This window comes from Callorhinus ursinus, unplaced genomic scaffold (assembly GCF_003265705.2).
Source record: "Callorhinus ursinus isolate GAN/ISIS: 27379988/994484 unplaced genomic scaffold, GSC_fseal_2.0 scaffold1, whole genome shotgun sequence".
NCBI lineage: Eukaryota > Metazoa > Chordata > Mammalia > Carnivora > Otariidae > Callorhinus > Callorhinus ursinus.
The window spans coordinates 49,070,649-49,091,240 of NW_027397063.1; the positions used below are offsets into that span (position 1 = coordinate 49,070,649).

Here is a 20,592-nt window from a genome sequence, read left to right on the forward strand (position 1 = left end):
ACAGTTTTCTTGTGCTTTTGATAATTTACTCACTGAAGCAGTCTCTTGATTTAATTAATATATATATATATATATATTATTATTAATATATATACACAGACACACATATTCAGTGATATCAACAACTAGAAGACCTTTTTCTCACTAACTTTACCATTGGTTTATCCTTCAATCTTGGATAAGTCCTTCAACTTCTGTGGATCTCAGTGTCCTCATATATGAAATGAGAAGGTTGCACGAATGATTTCCATTGTCTTTTTCCAAATTCCAAAACCGTGCAGTTAAAGTGTTTGACTATAGGGCGTAAGATGGAGAAACGTGAACAAACCCTGAGCCCCACTTAAATTTGTTTTCAAAGTTGACCTTGAGCTCCATGAGGTTATTACTCTAATCTCTCCTGCTATACCACATCTATTCTCCTCTTCTGTCCCTCTGCTGAGCAAAAACACCCACAAAGGACTGCACGTAAACTTCTGCCATATAAATTCTCAAAACAGTTATTGGAAAAAAAGAAGGAATCGCATTGAATTTTCCTGAGCACAGCTCTTTTATGTCCTTTGGCGCCTGGCCCGTTGAGCTTGCCAACCAGTAGAGATTTGTAATGTTCTTTTAGCGAGTGAAGCTTAGTTAAAATTTTCATCCAACTAGTCATGCCCTGAACTTTGAGCTTCCTATATATATTACTGTGTGCTCCATTAAACGATTCCTGCCCCCAAATTCCATGCCCTGAATTCTTATTCTTATCTAAAATCTTAGCAAAGCTTTTTTCCCCTCCCCAATGGTTTTTCTTTTACAGTGTAAGTTTATATACACACATTCTAATTGTTTGGATGACTTGATCAGATGATTATACCAACAGAATGTGAGTGCTAAGTTTAGCTTTAAATTTCAACTTTCCTACCCAGCGTGTTATTATTTTCATGCAACAGTTTAAATATTTACTACAAACAGATTAGTGGCTCTGTGACCTTCATGCGGTTAAGATAACACATGTTGCCTATTAACCAGATGTGGAGTGAGCGACTGACTAGCATATTGTGTATTGTGTATTGTGAGACGTATACCCACTTCGAGTAAAAATTATTTATAAACTAAAAAAAAAAGGTTTATGAAACTATTTCTCTCAATAATCTTTAGCCGCAAACCCAGCTTAATTGAAATACCTTAAAAACTTGACTATGAATGACTCCATGAGTAAATATATCCACTGATGTATTGTTTCAAGACTGCAAGTATTTTGTTTCAAGACATAACCCTCGGGTTATCTCTTAATTACTTCAGTAGTCACTAGATTTGGGCCAAATTCATTCATTCCTTTAGAAGTTATAAGCATAAAATGTCTGATAAACTTGAAATGTCCACCTATAACTTGACACCAAGACGACTTTCTGTTTGGCCAATTAAACTGTAAAAAAAAAAGGGTGCTAAGAAATGCTGAATATGTTTTTCAAATTGTTTTTCTTGCCCTTCAGTTTTAAGAATCCACTGTGTTGACATAATAATCTTGTTGCCATAGTGCTGCTTGTAATTACATGGTAGCTAATCATCCTTCTATGAAATCATCCCCAGAATAAAATTCATTCCAGAAGACAGAAATGTATTATTCCATTTGATTAAAAGGCCTAATTTATCACTCACATTAAAAAACAAAAGAGGGGGTGGTATGTGTAAAAACTGATATAAATCTAATTTATCATATTCATTTATCCAACTCTTTCTGTTGTTTTGAATGGAAAAAAAACATGTCCTGGCTATTTTGCCTATGTAGAGTTATAAACCATATAGCCCAGCTGCTGTCTCATTTTGGCCATAGATTATTTACAAATTATATATTTTTTAAAATCTTCTATACCTACCGCATTTATGGTTTTGTCAAAGGCTCCAGAATGAAGGAAGTGTTTTTTTTTAATGTAGATTGAAGAATCATTTATACAACATGCGCCAGTCTCTGCACAGACAGAGATTCACTTCTGTCTTCAGACATTTCATAGGTTAGGAAACGCCTGTTCTAGACCATCTGATTTTTATGATTTCTGATCTTTCTTAAATGTCCTCAAGATTATTCCCAGAGTGGTAGTACTTAACCATTAGAGACCTTCTTTGTGCCTGATGAATGCTGTTCTTCCAGTAAAAATCTGTGTATACAATGTTAAGGGAGTCACAGAAGCCCAGTGTAAGAATACCAACCGCCAAATGTTTTCGATGACTTCTCCTTTCAATAAAATTATTGGAGCATCCATGCCTGTATATATCATATAGGTCTAATCGGTATGTGTGCCAAATTTTGAGTCTTGTTTTATAGTCAGTAACTTTGGAAGCTTGAATTTGATCTTGATACTAAAATCTCATTTCATTTGAAAATTTTGGAAAATGGGAGTTTTCTCAAGAGACCATGTCACACCTTGGTCAGCAGATAATGTTTAGTTATTTACTAATGAATTCCTTTTCTACTTCAGGATCCATTTTAAAACCACCTAGTAGATTTAAAGCAAGAATTCCTACATCCACAGAACAGTCTCAAACCAGGGCTTCTCTCCCCCCGCCCCCCACCCCGGTCCTTTTGACTCCATTCTGATGGTCACTGCTCTGGGATTTAACTCCAAAAGAGAGGATTATCATGTTCCAACCCTGGTCAGCTTCATAATTAGAAAGATATCTTGGACTGTTTGCTTTTAATATTTTTTTCCTTCATGTTAAGAATGCTACAGCCATTCTGGTATGTCTTGTTTTCATTCCCTTTTCCCCAAAGGATGCCGACCTGTTGGACGTGGAGAGCAAACACTTTGAAGACCTGGAATTCCAGCAGCTTGAGCGTGAGAGCCGTCTGGATGAGGAGAAGGAGAACCTGACCCAACAGCTCCTGCGTGAAGTAGCCGAATATCAGCGGAACATCGTGACTCGAAAGGTACTTTTGCCAGGTGTCATTCAGTGTAAAAAATCCACATTCACCCCACACTCCATGACAGGAATAATCATTAATGTAGCCCTCTGTCTACCTGTCTTTATATCCAAATATCTGTGTGTGTTTCACCACATGTCACATTTGACAGATTATGGAGCCTGCCATCTACGTACCAAATGGTGCTCCGAGCTGGATATACCGAGATGTGTTACAGTTACCGTTACTTAATGCTGTAGATGCCATTGATTTATAATGTCTGATTTTTTTCATTTGTGTGAAAACCAAGGAAGAGAAAAATCAGAAATTCAGATATTTGTTTTAAGTTACTTGCTTTTACAATCCCAGTAACTAGATTTAGAATAGTTCTGTGAACAAAGTCTATTTTGGCATTTTCGGTTTCCCACTGCTCATAGTTCTCGAAGTTGGCTGATAGCTTATTAACATTAGAAATAGCCCCGCCAAATGCCATGCACATCGCTGGCTCCACCCACCTCCTGCACCCAGATGTCCCGCCCCACAATTCAGCTCTTGTTCCAAAACTTAGAATCACTTCCCAGTGCTCTATACTAAACCAATAAAATTGAGGGGAAGGGAGATGAAGAAGGTGACTTCTTAAGCTCTCAGCCTAAATAAGAACTTACATTTGTTATTTTTCCCATGAGGCGTCTCCCAAGATGATTCATTTACAGTCTAAAACAAGATTTCCTGTTGACTTATGCATTCTTCAAATAGATTTTAAACCACGTGGACTGTATTGGCCCTAGGTAAAGAAAAACCTTCAGGTTGGCAGGCCAAAGAGACTATCTCACAGTCTCTAGATAATAATCACTGCCTACCACCAGTGAAAATGTGGTCATTGCTGATCCAGTTGTCAACACTTCCCTTTTCCAGGACATACTGGCAAACCAGTGAATGTCTAACGTGCGTCTGTATATCATCATCTTTTTTCCTCCAGGAAAAAATTTCTGCATTGAAAAAGCAAGCCAATCACATTGTCCAGCAGGCTCAGAGAGAACAAGATCATTTTGTGAAAGAAAAGAATAATTTAATAATGATGTTGCAAAGAGTAAGTATTTCCTTTTTAGCACTGGTTGCAATAAAACTCAGGTTACAACTTGGGGAAAGTTGCTTCCTTCAAAGCAAGTGCCTTTTAATAATGAATAGTGGATTTTAATTTAAAGAAGGTTTTTTAAATATACATTTTTATTTACTCCTCCACATTAATAAGCTGAAGCTCTGTGAATAAGTAACTCTAATTCACAAAGTAAACAAGGACATTCTCCTCATGATTTTTACATGGTGTGGAAATTCAAACTTGAAAAACATGTACGTTTTCAGATTTTCTTCTTTTGATAAAACGGATTTTTCGTCAAATAGGTAGAACATATTCTGCTTTTTTTAAAAAAAGATTTTATTTATTTATTTGAGAGAGAGAGAGAATGAGAGATAGAAAGCACGAGAGGGAAGAGGGTCAGAGGGAGAAGCAGACTCCCTGCTGAGCAGGAAGCCCGATGTGGGACTCGATCCCAGGACTCCAGGATCATGACCTGAGCCGAAGGCAGTCGCTTAACCAACTGAGCCACCCAGGCGCCCCATATTCTGCTTTTTTTGCTGCTATCAAATGTTTTGGCTCAGCTTCCGTGGTGTCAAACTCCAATTATTTGCCTATGGGTCCTCCTGGCAATTGCCACATTGGGTTTAGTTTGGCTTCATTGGCTAGGTAGACACCCCTAAGGGGAGCAAGATCATCCTCACCAAAGGGACTGTGGTCCCATCTGCCTAGTGCCTAATGTGGCTGCACATAAAGGGTTTCCTTTGCCCAACCTGCAGCCTGATTTTCTGACACAGTCGAAGATCTAAGATACCAAAAGTTAAAATTGATGGGCTAGTCTCAGCACTGAGCCTTGTATGCAGGCCACTGCCTAGAATGTGACACTTGGGATCCTGAAAATATGAGATGGACCCAGAATGGGGTACAGGAGAAAGAAAGAGAGACTAAAGGATGAGGCTAGACCATGCTCCTCCCTAGAAGACATGTAGCTGGAATATTCTCAACTTAGCCACTTAACTATTGTTAGGTTGAGAAGGGAAAGAAAATTGGTCCTTCACATAGAATTATGAGTCCACTCAAGGTGCACCTAACGTAGCCTGCACAGCTCCCTGACATCTCCCCTCCTCCTGCTTCTTTGACACCTAGAAATCTCAGAATGAATTTATGTTTTCCATCCCTGTCTCCTGCTCTGGGGAGGAGCTCTGGTTCCATTAACCTCTGCACCACCCTTTGCACATGATATTCAAAGGCTCAGCTTAAATCAGTATAATATGTAGGATTTAAGTAGTTTCTGAAGTTTTAGCAAAAAAGGGGGGGAAATCTCATAGTGATAGATTTTTTAGAATGGGTAATCACCATCATACAAATACCACTGCCTCATTAAAATATATAAAATATAATTCTATTCTAAAAATTGTGGTCTATAAGTATAAAGATTTGTATTTTCCCAGATTGATCTACAGATATGTCTCAATCTCAATAAAAATCCCAGCAGAGCTTTTTTTCTAGAAATTGACAAGTTGATGCTAAAATTTATAGTTGACCCGCATTATTCAAGGAGTCTGTGTTTGTGAATTTGCCCGCTCACTAAAATTTACTTGCAGCCCCCAAATCAATACTTGTCATACAGTTCACTGATGGATGTGTGCAGAGCGGCAAAAATTTTGAGTCCTGCAGCATATACATTCCCAGCTGAGGTTGAACAAAGCAACACTCTAACTTCCTGTTTCAGCTCTCATAGAGTAAATAAGCGTCCTTTTTGTGGATTATTTAGTGCTATGTTTTCACAGTGTTTGTGCCTTTTTTGGTGATTTTGCTGTTTAAAATGCCTCTCCAGCATAGTGCTAACGTACGAGTGTTCCTAAGGGTGGGAACGTTGCAATGTGCCTCCTGGAGAAAATGCATGTGTTAAATAAGCTTCATTCAGGCATAAATTACAGTGCTTTTAGCTGTGAGTTCAGTGTTTATGAATCAACAATATATATCAAATAAGATGTCTTTAAACAGAAGCACACATAAAGCAAAGTTATGTATTGATCAGTTGAAATTTTTGTGAAGAAGCGCACAGTAACCCACCTGTGTATTTCCTGTAGGAACAATGGTTCAGTATTTACTAATTCAGTGTTCACGGCAAATGCTGCAGAACATAAGAATTACAAGTAATGAGAATCAACAAGAACCAAGTTGGAGGATTTATACTATTTGATTTCAAGGTTGCCTCCAAAGCTATAGTATTTACAATGATGAGGTGCTGACATACGGTATAGATCAATGGAACCAAACAGAAAGTCCAGAAATAGACCCACACGTATACTGTTTATTGATTTTTTTTTGACAAAGGGCTCCGATATAATCCAGGAGGAAAAAGAAAGTCTTAACAAATAATGCTGGATCACTTGGGTAAACATGGAAACAAATGAATCCTAATGCATCTGTCCTCACACCACGCATGTAAATTAATTCAAGGCAGATTGTGGACTGCAACATAAAATTTAAAGTGATAAAGTTTCTAGAAGAAAATGTAGGACTACGAGTACACTTCCCTGGCCTTGGGGTGAGCAAAGGTTTCTTAAAGAGGAAATGACAAAGGACTTCTATGCAGAATATGTTAAAGACTCCTACAGTTCAATAATGGTCAATAAACACTCAATAAATAAATTTTTTTAAAAAACAGTCCAAAGGATTGAATACAAACACTTCACAAAAGAAGATATATGAAGAGTCAATAAGACACGTGATAAAATACTCAACGTCATTAGTCTTCAGGGAAATCCAAGATTGACCAGGCTTAATAGATTTTGTGTTCCTTCAGGAAAAGGAAAATCTTTGTAATTTGGAAAAGAAATACTCCAGCCTCTCTGGGGGGAAAGGGTTTCCTGTCAACCCCAGTACTCTGAAAGAGGTAAGCAATGATTTTCCATGTCCACTTACATCACCTTAGAAATCAAGAGATGTGCCTTTGTTTTATATGATTAACTAAATAGGAAAACATTAACTTGAGTGACTTCGAAAACATTCAGTGCTTTGTTGGTTTTCCTGCCTTTTATTTATGCTTTAAGGATTTCACGGATTATCTTTGCATTTAATGCAGATGCACTGTGCCTGTGTGTGTGTGTATGTGTGTGTGTGTGTATGTGCAGACCATGCTTGACCGTGACATTGTGGGTTAACTTGGGGTTTCAAACAAGTTAGGATCCAAACCAAGATTAGTCTTAAATTCTCTTCCTCTCTGCAATTTCCCTTTTCAGTTCCTCCTCTTTCTTACATTACTTCTCTTTCTCCTAAGTCTGATAGCAAGTGAAAATGTCTCTGCACATTTGCTAAGATAGCCTGGTTCCTTTCTTTTCTCTGTCTCTTTTTCCCCCAATGTTGTTTCTGCTGTTTCCCTCCCTAAATTAGAAAACCCTACTTACATTAAGCTCCACACACTCTTTATTCCAAACATCTATCTTGTGCTCGCTCCGGCAGCACATATACTAAAATTGGAACGATATAGAGAAGATTAGCATGGCCCCTGCGCAAGGATGACACCCAAACATCTATCTTTCTGAAATACCTTTTTATGGAGCTACGCTGCTACAATGGAAGAATATTTTAACTCTAATTTGGAAAGTCATAACCCTGACTGAGAAAGAAAATAGTTGGGTATTTTCGTAGAGTTGACACACATGTGACGTTAGTTGCAGGTGTACAACCTCGTGATTCAGCAAGTTTATATGTTATGCCTCGTTCACCACAAGTGTAGCTATCATCTGTCCCAACTGAAAATCGTTTTCTTTGTATTTGTTTTTTTCCAAAAAGCTGAAGAAAAAGCTTGCTTCTGCATAAAATTGTGTGTAATAACAAAAAAACCTTTATTTATAAATATCTTTTTAAACAATAGCGGAGTTAAGACTTCCTACATAGGAAGTATTTTGTGTGTGTGTGTGTGTGTGTGTGTGTGTGTGTGTGTGTAGGTATCTGAAGTAAACGCTCATCACACAATAAGTATGAATAATGTGTATCTTGGAAGCATTTTGTGAAATATTTCTACAAGAGCTTTATTAGATCATGCAGTTTCATAGTTTCTCTCCATCATTCAGAACACGGAACTTGCAGATTCAGTGAACACAGGGTCGTAGTGGATGGAGTGGAGTGGAAGAAGAGAATGTCAGTGAGGCGGGCAGGGACCAGGTCTTGTGATGTGTGTTAAAGAAATATGCCTTATCTGGTGTGGCTGGGAAGTCACTGAGTGAGAGGTCTTTAGCAGGGAGGTGATATTATTTGCTGTCCATTTGTTAAGCATCCCTCTGAGCTATTGACCCGGATTATGAGGAGCAAGAGGAAGAGAGCAGGAGAGCCAGTGAGGAGGCGGTTGCAGTAGCAGAGGCTGGAGATGCAGGTGTCTTGCCTTCACGCAATGGCAGAGATGGAGAGAAATAGCTGGATGCGGATGTATTATGAGGGAAGATAGCGGTCTGACTCTGGACATACTGAGTTTGAAGGCCTGTGGCCCCCAAATGAATGAGACAGGCTCTAGGGTCTTTTTACCTCTTGTACAAGAATAAAATCTTCCCTTTTCTGCTAATGAGTTCTTTTTCTCTGCAGACTTCCTGGTACCAAAAGCCCATTTGGCTTTTGACTATTTGTATGTCTCCAACTCTTTGTTAAGTAACTGTGTTCTCTTTCATGGACTAAGCCGACTTGGCTCACAAGATGTTTTGAATTTCTTCCTTTCTTCCCCCCGCCCCCCCACTGTCTCATTCTCTCACCCTTCTCTCTTTTTTTAGGGAGTGATTAATTTATATCTAACTCTTTTAAACAAGTGCCACTTTTGACAAATGGCATCCATGTTTGAAGCAATAAATCCGGTTATATGGTCTATGATGTATAAAGAATCAAATCTTGGTTTTGAGACACCAGGCTGTCAACTGAGCAAAAGCATAACTGAAAGTCGTTGCCTTCATTCCTATTTATTAGCAAAGACCAAATGAAACTTAACAACCCAGTTGTCAACTTCCTTTCTTTGATTTAATCTTCTGAAACTTTACACGGTATCTATTGCCATGAAATCCAAGACTGTATTCACCAGCATTTTGAAACCTACAGTTTATAGTCAACTCTAGCTTTCTCCACTTTGTCGTGATTATAAATCAGTAAAAACCTTGCTTTCCAGCCTGAAAATTTTGCTTCACCAACATAATTATATCTCGCCTACCCTGGAGCCACTTTTTTAAAGGATTGGTGGGCTCATAGAAGATGCCAAGTGCTAAATTTAACTCAATTTTACTTTTAAAAGAGAAATATTATTCTGTACTCTTTTACTTTTCCCACTGTTTTGTCGATGTGGTGAAAATGATGATTGATCTGTACAAATACTTCCCATGAAAACTGACAAGTGCCTTTTCCTCAAATACAGATTGAGGAGTTTTGAATCTTGCAGGTTTTGATTCATGGGTATTTTCTCGAAGCTGAAGCCAAACTGAATCATTGGCACGGGCAATTCTCTGTCCTGGGGTAGAGCTGAGAGTTGGGGAAGCTGCCTTGAACTGAAATAGCCTCGAGCTGCAAGTCTACCTTAGGGGTGTGTTTGTGTGTGTGTACATGTGTCTTGCTGGGGAAGGCTCATGAGGGGACAAGTGTCCCTTTTATTCTCATTTAGTTGAACTAACCTAAAAGCTAGATTGCATTACAAATAAATTAGTATTTATAAAATTTCGTAGTACAAAAACCTGAGGCCTTCAGCCCACTTTTACTCACACTCTAACTTGTCGAAAAACAGAAGAAAAGAGGAAAATCTAAAAATAAAGATTTATGGAAAAGGCTCTTGGATGATGGAGTGAGCGATTACATTGTAAATTTTATATCTCAGATTTTTGTGTGTGTGGTTATTTTATAATGTTGCATAGTAACATCCTCATTCAATCAGCAGAATGAATGCTGATACCTCTAGATAATCTAAAATTGAAGGTTTGGGGTTGTTTATAAGATAGTCATCTTGACTTCACCCCCCCCAAATTATGTGTAGTGTTTGGAATATCATTTTTCAAGAGTACGCATCATAAATCCATTTTAATTGCTGATGATTCCCTTAATGAAACATTTGGTAATTCCACAGATATTTGGCTGCGCTGCTCAAAGCTAACTCCATTGTACTGGGAGCATTAATACCCTTGCATGCCTCAGCTTTTGCTTTCTTTGTGTTTAACTTCTGAATTCCTCCTTTTAGGGCTATATCAGTGTAAATGAAATTAATGAGCCATGTGTCAGTTCCACGAATCTATCCCCTTCCACCCAGTTCCCTGCTGACGCTGATGCTGTTGCCACTGGGCCTGCCACAGCTGTGCTGGTGAGCCAGCCACAAAATAAAGAGGTGTGTTGGCGTGACATTTCATTCATTCACTGCTTTCCTCATGTCAGAGATTAACCCATGGTTACCTGAGAAGTGAAGGTGTGTGTGACCCGTACATCTGGTTGACCTAGTGGGCCAGAGTGATGCTGGGTTTGAAGAACATACCCATCTGGGACACTGTTCTGTGAGTCCTCATACCGGAAATCATGAAATACATGGTGCAGAGTGGAGCACCAGGAGAATTAAGTTGAAAACAGTAATTCTAGATCTTAGCCCTCTGACTTGACCTCCTTTTCATAGAAACCAAAAAGCCTTTCTCAAATTGTTAGTTTGAATCATTTTTCCAGTTTGGTTTTGTTTTCTCTTGTGTTTACGGGATGGATTTTTTTTTTTTTTAATGTTACATCTTTTTAAAACGTCTGGGGAGGGGCAAAGAATAGCAAATTAAAATACCTTCTAACTGATCCAGGTTGTTCCCAGAGTGGAATTTTAACAAGAGGCTACATTTGAAAGATCCTGCCCATGATTTGTGACTTCCCGATTAAAGTACAAGAAAACAGAATAATGAGATTGTCGATTTCATTTCTTTGTCTTATTCTTTCATTTCATACGGACACATACATACTTTTTCTTTCTCCTATAAAGCAAAGATCACCTGTCTGTTCTGGATTTATGTTTCCTTCCACCCTTTCTCCTCATCCTATCACTCAACCTCCATCAGCCCCTTGGCCCGAAGTCCTGGCTCCGTCTGTCGATCCTTTCCTTTTAAATGACACACCTCCTCCTCTACCAGCTAAGAAATACAGAAGGCAGCAGCAACAGCAGGAGCAACAGGTAACGAGGCACTGGTGTTCAGAGTCTGAGACTTTGACCTTGACAGCAGTCACTGACGTGGAATCTTTCCTTCCACTTTTCCAAAGGCATTTTTTCAAAAAGACGTGCATATTCCTTTGCTGGGTTTTCCTTTATTTGGTTGGTTTTTGTTCTTACGTCTTTTAAGGACCTTTAGTATTTTTTAAGGGTGTTGGGATTGTTCTAAACTTTGACCCCCTGACTGTCCTCTCCTGACTTTTGATATATTGGAGCTGGGTACGTGTCATACCCTCATTCTTCAGTTCCCATTCAACCAAAATAGTGTAACTTGTCTCAGGTAGTTTTGCCAAATGATAATAATTATTTCCATTAAATCCATGCTATAAAAAGTTGCTGTGTCAACACAAAATATTTTTCTTACACACTACTGAAATCCTAATAATGGACATCATGCCCCTGCTATGGGTCAAAATTTGCTAAACATTTTACAAATACATATCTCATTTCTTCCTTCTAACAAGCCTGGAAAATAAGAATTAACTCCTTTTTGACATTTAGGGAACGGAAGCTTTTTAGCAGAGGTAAATAGCTTGTCCAAGGTCACACCACAAATACTGCATTTGATGCATAGAAGTTTTTACCAATCACATATTTTAAATAAACAATTCATTATTACGAATGTCACCCTTCTTTTAGTACATCTAGTGCATAATCATGCTTGAGTATTCAAAAAGTATCCTTTGAGGGTTCCTTGCAACTATAATCAGATTTCTCTATGAATTTGGCCCCAGAAGATGCTAAGGAATCATAGTCACTAGATCCCCAAATTAGATGGGCCCTGGTTTGCTGGGCCCAGCCATTATATTTCTTGAAGTTATCTCTACTGCCTTTTACCTCTTGTTAGGACTGTATCTCCTCGCTACTTTTAGGTTAATAAATATTAACTAGTATAAATAGATAATTATAAAGTTAAAATGCAGATATATTTCATGACTGGCATGTTTAAAGATTGATCATGAACTTGGTCACTCAAATTTGCATTAATGTTTATATATTTCAACAACCTGAGCTTAGTATAAAAATGATCAAACCCTAAGAACCTTTAATTAGGAAATAAATTTACTACTCAAGACCTTCTAGGGGGAGGCTAAGAAAAATTTGGAAAAATTTCAAGTCGGCAAAAATTTTGCCTTAGGAATCTGAAAAAAAAAGAAAGAAAGAAATGGTCAGCAGGAGGAGTTTTAAATACGAGGGATTAGTGTAGGGGTTTCTTGGCTAAGATTTTTTTTTTTAAATGAAAGAACAACCTAGAAGGATGCCTTATATGGAAACATTATATGGATTTGAAGTGTTTATATGTAAGTAAACTATTATTCCGACTTGAAAACAACTTCCCTGTTTACTCGCTCTTTCTCTCCATCTTCTCCCTTCTCCCTTCCCTGTTCTCCTCACACTGGGATCTGTGCCATCACACAGAACTGTCCAGACAGACAAGGGGAGAAACTGCTTACTTGCTTTGTCCACTGGCTGTTCCGCCATCCACATGGCGACCATCATAATAATTTGTAAGTTGTCCTGAGGCCCCAAGGCTGCAGGCACTAACCAGGAAAGTGAAAGGTGGATTTTTTTTTTAAGTTTCTCATTTCAGTAATAAATTCTTCCAGTGTCTATGTATCTTACCAAATGCTAGCCTTAGTCTGTTAGTGAACACAAGTATAAGTTGAATTTTTTTTTTAATTCTGTGTTAAAATTCCCAAACTTCTTTGTAAATGCATACTTCTTGATTCCTTCAGTGACCTGTTTCAATTAGTCAAGTTTTGCTATTCTGCTTTACATTTGCATTTAAAGCATTTTAGAAGTCTGGAAGAAAGGAAAAAACAGCATAAAGAAGGCCTCTATCTGAGTGACACTTTGCCTCGAAAGAAAACCACACCTTCCATATCCCCACATTTCAGCAGTGCTACTATGGGGAGAAGCACCGCCCCAAAGGTAGGACGTGGGGTGGACCATGGGCTTTGCGTTCAGTGAGTCTTCTCGTCCTAATGCAGGCCAAAGTGCAAAGGCTCTTATAGAAAATGCTGAATAATAAACCATGAAGTTTGCTTGTTGGGCAGACATAAAACCACATTGCATTTTCTATCCTATTCAGAGGACGTTCGGAATTGTACACTCTGGGACCGAAGAACCTGGTCCTGGGTATTTCCTACCATCACCACATTAAGTGGTGGATAGCGTTCACTTACTTGACAGATTCCCACGACCACCTCCCAGATCTGGAAACCAGAGGATATAAACTCTGGATCCCAGGAATAATAGCAACAAATATTTACTGATAGTCATTTTTATGAGCCTGACCCTGGACTAAGCCCTTTTATATGGATTGTCTCATTTTAAAATCTGGCAACACTATTCAGCAAAAGTTCTCTGTATTATTCGCATTGTACGTACGGACAAACTGAGGTGTAAAGAGGCTAAGCGACTAGCCCAAGCGCCCTCATCTGGTTAGCAGTGAAGCTGGACGATGAACCCATATGGTGTGACACTTGGGTCCTCACTCATGTTTCGTGACGTGTCGGGGGTGGGGGGTGGTCACTGCAGAAAGAGGGGGAGAGGCAGATGAGAAGGAGGTTCTGAGTGGGCCAGGCTTTGGGGCCCTTCCCTTGCCCTCAATCAGAGTAACTTTGTTTTAATCTATTTCATAAACTGGTGTTCCAAATATATTTTACACTAAAGATTTTCTATTTTAAAAGAGTGCTAACCCCCCGGGGGATAGTGAATAGGTTTCTCCAGTGTTCAGGGGCAGAGGGGCATTGGTACACTTCTAGCAAGTAGAGCTCTTCTCTTCCTTGTGCATGAGGCGCATGCATTCTTGTCCCTGCATCTGCCCTCGGCTCCTTACGCATGAAGAACTTTGAGTGGTTCTCTAAGGTGCTTTGGGACAGCGTTTCCCCATCTGTCTTCATTTTTGGCACTGCCGCCACTGGAGAGAGCACGGTGACGTTGCGCCTGCTGTGGGGCTCCTGGGAAGGGTCCGTGAGTGGCCTTTGCCACTTAGCGTGAATTACGGGATGCCTTCGTTCCTCCTTCCTACCTTCCCTGGGCTTACGCTGGAGCTATGGCAACGGGGATGTGGCCCTGTCCAGGAGGACCATTTGGCCTGCAGTTTGCCTGAAGTATTTCCTCCTGGTTCGCACAGGTTCACCTGCCCCTGGGACAGAGCAGTAGCTGTGGCAGTGTCCTCCCTCACTCGCTGGCAGCCATGACCAAAGACTCAGACTCTCGGAGGGTGCTCAGAGGTAGGTGCCTTTTAAATCACACATCATGGGGTGCCTGGGTGGCTCAGTCGTTAAGCGTCTGCCTTCGGCTCAGGTCATGATCCCGGGGATCCTGAGATCGAGCCCCGCGTCAGGCTCCCTGCTCCGCGGGAAGCCCGCTTCTCCCTCTCCCGCTCCCCCCGCTTGTGTTCCCTCTCCCGCTGTGTCTCTCTCTGTCAAATGAAAAAAATCTTTAAAAATTAAAAATTAAAAAAAATAATAAATCACACATCATGTCTGTCTGTAGTTAAGCATGAGAATTTCTCCAGGAGAGGGAGCAAGAACAGGGGTGGGGATCATTAGGAAACAACCAGGAACCTCAGTTTTATTCCTAAGACGTCTCTCTCAAGGAGTTTTCTATCTCCTTGTTGTTGTACTAAGGTAAGTTTTTCTATTCTACATACGGCTGGCACCTTTTAAACATACCCACTGTGCTTCCTAATTCAACAGAATTCCCAAACCAGGAAGGCCCCTCAAGAATGACTAACCTTCCCATTGGGTAGAAAGAAAAGAGAGACCACAGAGATCCGGAGAGGTCACCAGGGTACTTAAGGAAGCCACTTACCTCGTCTCTGGCTGAATGACTACTCTCTTGAAACATATGCTAAAGAGTCATTGAGCTAACACGCAAGTGGCCCAGGACAGCATTCCCTTAGGGCTTTTCATGTGGTCTGAGCTTTTCTTCTATGTGGTTGCTGGGTTTCAGGTAGACTTGGATTCTCAGCATCTTTCATTTCTTTTTTTTTTTTTTTAATAGTACATTGCATTTATAACGGGATCGAATAGTCTTTGTGGGGCTGGGAGAAATTACTATAATGCAGTTCCAGAGATGAGCTTCTCATTGAGAGGATTAGAGTTGTGTCAAAACAGTCATTTAGGTCAATAGTTTCTATGGGCCCTAACTTTTGAGCAGGCACGGTGCTAGAGACCAAGAATGCAAATGAATGACACAGTCCTCACCCCTGACACGCTTACACTCTAGTGATGAAGAAAGACACATAATAGATGATTTAAGGGACGCCTGAGTGGCTCAGTCCGTTAAATGTCTGCCTTCAGCTCAGGTCATGATCCCAGGATCCTGAGATTGATCAGGCTCCCTGCTCAGCGGGAAGCCTGCTTCTCCCTCTCCCTCTGCCCCTCCCCCTCCCCCCGCCCCCGCCCCCTGCTTGTGCTAGCTCTCTTTCTCTCGCTCTATCTCAAATAAATAAATAAAATCTTTAAAAAAAGATTATTTAAATGAAATGTGATACATGCCATGATGGGGGAATGCCCAGGATATAGAGGGGAATGCCGACGGAGTGGTGGGCATTTGGGCTCTAAATGCATCCATGCATTGTTGTAATTGAAACCCTTCCCTCTAGCCAGGCTAGAATTCAGTTCTGACTGCTCAGCCCTCTGCCAGTGGTACCAAGGGATAAAAACTGGTTTCTCGCCAAAAGAAAAAAAAGAAAGAAAGAAAGAAAAAAAATATATATATATACACACACACATACACACACACACATATATATATATGAATTTTGGTATATATAAAATGTGTATATGTGTGTATGTGGATATATATATCACTTGAATGAGGTTTTTGAATCATTACCAGAGATGATTTAAGAGTTCATAGAGGCTGTAGTATTCATAAGAGAGGTTTATAATGCATGGGAGGTTTACAATGTTCACATGTGAATCAAATACAGTGGATTGAACTTCGCTTTTATTTCTTTTCTATAATTTCTTAAGTTAAAATATCTCTTATGATTTATAAATAATGAACATAAATGAATCTTGATGTTTGGGCTCTCATTTATCATTTTTCACTTGTGGGTCAAGTCTATTTTCTGTTAAAGCATTTTTCTGTGAATATTTACAGACTTTTTAAATGGGTTTCTCCCACTGGCTGAACACATCAGAGCTTGGATTGGCCTCAACACCACATTTTATGTCAAAAGTATTTTCTTAAAGAGTAAGAAAAACCACACCTTTATACTAACTGGAGAGATTTGCGAATTCAAGAGCTATTAACATTATCATGGAAGAGGATTCTTACGAGAATTCTGGTGAAACCAAAGGATGTTTGATCTTTATTTTTCTATGGGAATCTCCATGCTAGGTTCATAGAGGAAATGTGAGCCAACTCTGTTAGGTCCTAGTAGGGATGTACTCTGCAAAATCCATGGACTTAGAGCTATCTTTCTGCTCTGGTCCTTCACCCATGTACTTCACTTCTGTATATCTGGGAAAACTGTGGCTGCATTCTTTCTTGCTGCAGCTCTCAGGTGGGGTTCTTCTTAAACAGTTCCATGTGGTGCTGATGAGGCACCTCCTGAGGAAATCGAGAACCATCCTGTGTGTGTTGGTCCAAGCAGAGGTGATGTGTCTTGTGAAGCCAGAGGGGGAGAGGCCAGGGCCTGCACTTCTCAGAGCCATAATAGACTGGAAAATTGGCAGGATTTTCTCCTAAGCCCATACAGGTGGCCCACAAAGACCAGGAGGGATGAAGCATTATTGCACTTAGAATTGTTTCGCTAACACGGTACTGGCGTCACTAAAATGGCAAACGCAAGTAAAATTCCATGGTTTTGAGAAAATTGGACCCAACACATTTTCATTGACTCAAATGTAATAGATCTTATCATTTTGGGGGGAGTTACACAATTAACTTAAATGAACTGTTTTTTTTTGCTGCTTGTTCACAATGGATACATCAAGGACAATGGTGTAAGTATAAGCCTTCCTTCCATCAGCACTGTTTTCATAGAACTGACAACATGAATCATGCCAACAAAGATCTTTGAGAGCAGAGTTTAAAGCAGAGAGCCCAGGAACCCAGCTCTTAAAGTTGTAATGGTTATTGGCTTTTGTACAACTTGTGAACTGTTCCTTTGTAAGCTCTAGATGAATGAAATCTTTGTCCTTTTGTCTTCTGTTAAATGCAGGAAAGTCCAAGAAAGGTATGACAACCTCCTCGTGTGGTGTTTTTGTTTTCAGCAAATAGTGTAAGGTCACTGTTAAGTGATCTTTAAGAAATGAATCGGATTTGAAACTGTAAAATAGTGGATTTTTAGCCTAAGGATCACTCCTTTTACACAATAGAGAAAAATTGTTGCAGGTTTGCTAGAAACACAATCCTGAGTGCAGCTGCTGTTCATTCACAGGCAGCTGTAGGAACCCCTTTGTTGTTGTTTTTATTACAAGGTCAGACCCTGCAGGAAACCAGGGTGCTGGGCAAGCATTGTTTTGCAAGACTCAGAATCTAGATAAACATAAGAGTGGGCATGGTCATGTATATAGGCTTAGTGTAAAACAGGAGGTTTCTGCTTTCTAAAGGCCAGGTATAAATAAGGCTGGCTAAAGGGGAGGAGGGAAGGATTTAGGACGCTCCTACTTATTTATTCTAGTTAAGCCTATTTTAGAAGACAGACCTCGTGCAGAGTGAAGACCAGTTTGCATGACTGGCTTGAATAAATAAGATGCTTATTACTGGGGCCGGGTGGCAGAGATGCAGGGTGTCAGAGGACACACTGGTTATAAAGTTTGAGGGGACTGTGCTTTGAATAATTGAATGGCATTTTATGAACCCTAGCTCTTAAAACTATCTGTTGCTGTCTGCTTGGGAAAAAGAACTGTTTTATTGCTATGATCTCCTTTTTATTCTCCCTGTTTTCTGGCTGGCGAATATGTGTGAAAGATGTTTCTTTCCAAATGTTGTTGACTAACTGTCTGCATGTACCATAAGCTTATTATTATTTTTTAACTTCTCAAATTCCTCTCTATAAACTCAGATGCAATCTAGAAATGTGAACATCCATCTCGCCTTGTTAATCTGGCGATGCGACTAACACTGTCTATGATGGCATATTTTCCTGGTCTCCTGGCATCCTTTCTGATCTTGTCTCTTTCTCCCTTTCTCCATCATTCCCTTCCTTCATTCGTGACTCCTCCTGTACCTTCACCTTCGGCTGTGGACTATGGTTAGGAAGGATGAATTTCTCAGCAGGTGAGCTATGGTATGCTAACTTGTCAGAAAGGCTGTTACTTTTAGCCTCTTAAACCCAGATTATAGTTTTAAGTCATCTCATTTTCTGTATTAAGCCCAGTTAACCATTTCAAGTATACAACACGGGGCACCTGGGTGGCTCGGTCGGTTAAGTGTCCGACTCTTGATGTCGGCTCAGGTCATGATCCCAGGGTTGTGGGATCGAGCCCTGTGTTGGGCTTGCACTGGGCTTGGAGTCTGCTTAGATTCTCTCCCTCTCCCTCTGCCCCACCCCTTCTCCCTCTCTTAAAATAAATAAATAAATAAATAAATAAATAAATAAATAAATAAATAAATAAAGGAGGGAAACAAAACACATTTGGAAGATATTGGGAAAACTGTATATCCCACAATGGCACAATGGTTAAGTCACAAAGGAGTTTTCAGGTGTAACTAGCCAGAATTCATAGATAGGCATGAATAAGAATAAGAAATGGGCCTTGCTCATCCGCTCTACTGGCTCTCTTGGCCAGTGATGAGAGCTGAGTTAGTTTGGGTTCCTTGCATGTGCTCTGCTGATTGGCGAGCCTCAGATACTGTCAGTTCTCACTTTACAAACCTTATAACTTCCCCTCCAACGGCTATCTCTGCCTGGATAGGAAGGCTGTAGAGCATTTACAAGGCCCTCTTTGCTTTCTGGTTGCTGTCCCACTGCTGGATGTTATTCTTGCTACATAATTTAAAATCAACAACAAAAAAACGAGTAGTCTCAGGGATTGGGAAAGTCTCGTTTTTCCCAGTGCACTTACTTTGCCTCACCCAGACAGTAGATGCATTCCACTTCCTTATTTAGCCATTGCTGAAACTGGAATTTATAGATGAGAAAATGAATTGATTCTGTGGCTCTTTAGGCCATGACATCCCCATATTAAATAAATGGGGATCCCGTGGTGGTCAGGACACCTGCATCCCCCTTCCTGGGATAGCTGGCACCTGTTCCGGGGTTACCTAGCTGCACGAGCAGTTCTTCCTGGACCTCCTACCAGGGTACCCTCCTCGTTTGGTCCTGCTGCTCTCCTGGGGTGTTTCCTCCATCAGAAATCTCTATACCTTTGGACAGGCAGGCCACAGCCTGAGTCCCAGAACCAGCTCTTTGGAATCACACGGATACAATTCCAGAACCACAGGGAAGGGGTCCAGGCCTTTATTTGTGATTGCAGAGATAATTTAATTTTTTGAAGTTGTTCAGGAGGGCGGAGGCTAAGCCAGGTGGCCACTGAGTTCACTGTGATTAGTAAAGGGTTGCCAGTTGGGAGAAATGAGCCTCTCCATGAGGTAGAATATTTCCACTCACCCTAGATCCACAGGAAACAAAAATCCTGCGCCGGGAAATATATGCTCATTAGCAGCAGGCTCTTTCACTTAAATTGCCGTGAAAATCTAAGGTACTCACTCATCCTACTGCCAGAGTGGTGGAAGTTTCTCTCAGACATGAGCCAAACTCCGATGAATAATGGGGTGACCTGGGGGATTTATGTTCACAGTCCTTAGGACATAGTCACACCGCTGGCCCTTGCACCCACATCTGAAATTTTTGAGTCATTTTAGTGTCCTGTCTACTTCACGTGAAGGCTGTAAGCTCATTTTCTTATTCTGCGATACTTTTGGGGGGAAAAAATCGTGGAAGATCTGAGGATCAGGACCCACCGTCCTTTCTGCTTTTCCAAGAAGGTGTTAGTGGCGTTATAGGGGTTCGCCTTTCCTCATGTCAGTGCCAAGGAGATAATTCTTGTATGTTTTAAATTACATGGCTCTTTTAGGGATTTGGTTTTCATACTAACACTAGGAAGTGTCTTCCACGTAGTTGGTGCCAGTGTGGAAGATTTCTTTGCCAATAAGGCTTTTTTGAAAGCATAAGGAAAGATTCATGTGTGACTTTTTCAAATTTCTGGTATTGTTTTTTTTTTCTTTTGGCCCCCTCCTTTTCATAATAACTGGAAACGATTTAAAAGGAGCAATTAGTAATTCCAGAAGTTCATGTATCAAAGGTAAATATTTGAGTAATGATTTTTTTTTAAAGGCACAAGCTCCACGCTTATGAATGTACTGGCTTCACTTAATGCTCTCTGCGTTAATCACTACGATTAATGGCCTTCTATTGAAAGTGTCGTGGTGTGCTCTTCTGTGTTGCATCTTCCCTTAGCTAAGTGA

At 40.2% G+C, this 20,592-nt stretch overlaps 1 protein-coding gene and 1 non-coding gene across 7 annotated transcripts in view; both read left to right on the forward strand.

The window, feature by feature from the left end:
• PHLDB2 (pleckstrin homology like domain family B member 2) overlaps window positions 1–20,592 on the forward strand; it is a 215,374-nt gene that overhangs the window by 172,569 nt on the left and 22,213 nt on the right. For 2 of the 6 annotated variants that reach the window (XM_025874009.2, XM_025874013.2), the window contains 6 exons: window positions 2,750–2,905; window positions 3,858–3,968; window positions 6,766–6,855; window positions 10,162–10,305; window positions 12,946–13,086; window positions 14,294–14,393. In XM_025874009.2, the coding sequence (XP_025729794.2) occupies window positions 2,750–2,905; window positions 3,858–3,968; window positions 6,766–6,855; window positions 10,162–10,305; window positions 12,946–13,086; window positions 14,294–14,393 (742 nt within the window). Of the gene's footprint in view, window positions 1–2,749; window positions 2,906–3,857; window positions 3,969–6,765; window positions 6,856–10,161; window positions 10,306–10,929; window positions 11,119–12,945; window positions 13,087–14,293; window positions 14,394–20,393; window positions 20,430–20,592 lie in introns of all 6 variants that reach the window. The other 4 variants (XM_073893115.1, XM_073893121.1, XM_073893133.1 and 1 more) reach the window with 4 other exon arrangements.
• LOC112834355 (U6 spliceosomal RNA) lies at window positions 7,406–7,515 on the forward strand. Its single transcript, XR_003210865.1, has one exon. It is a non-coding gene; the product is annotated as a U6 spliceosomal RNA (small nuclear RNA).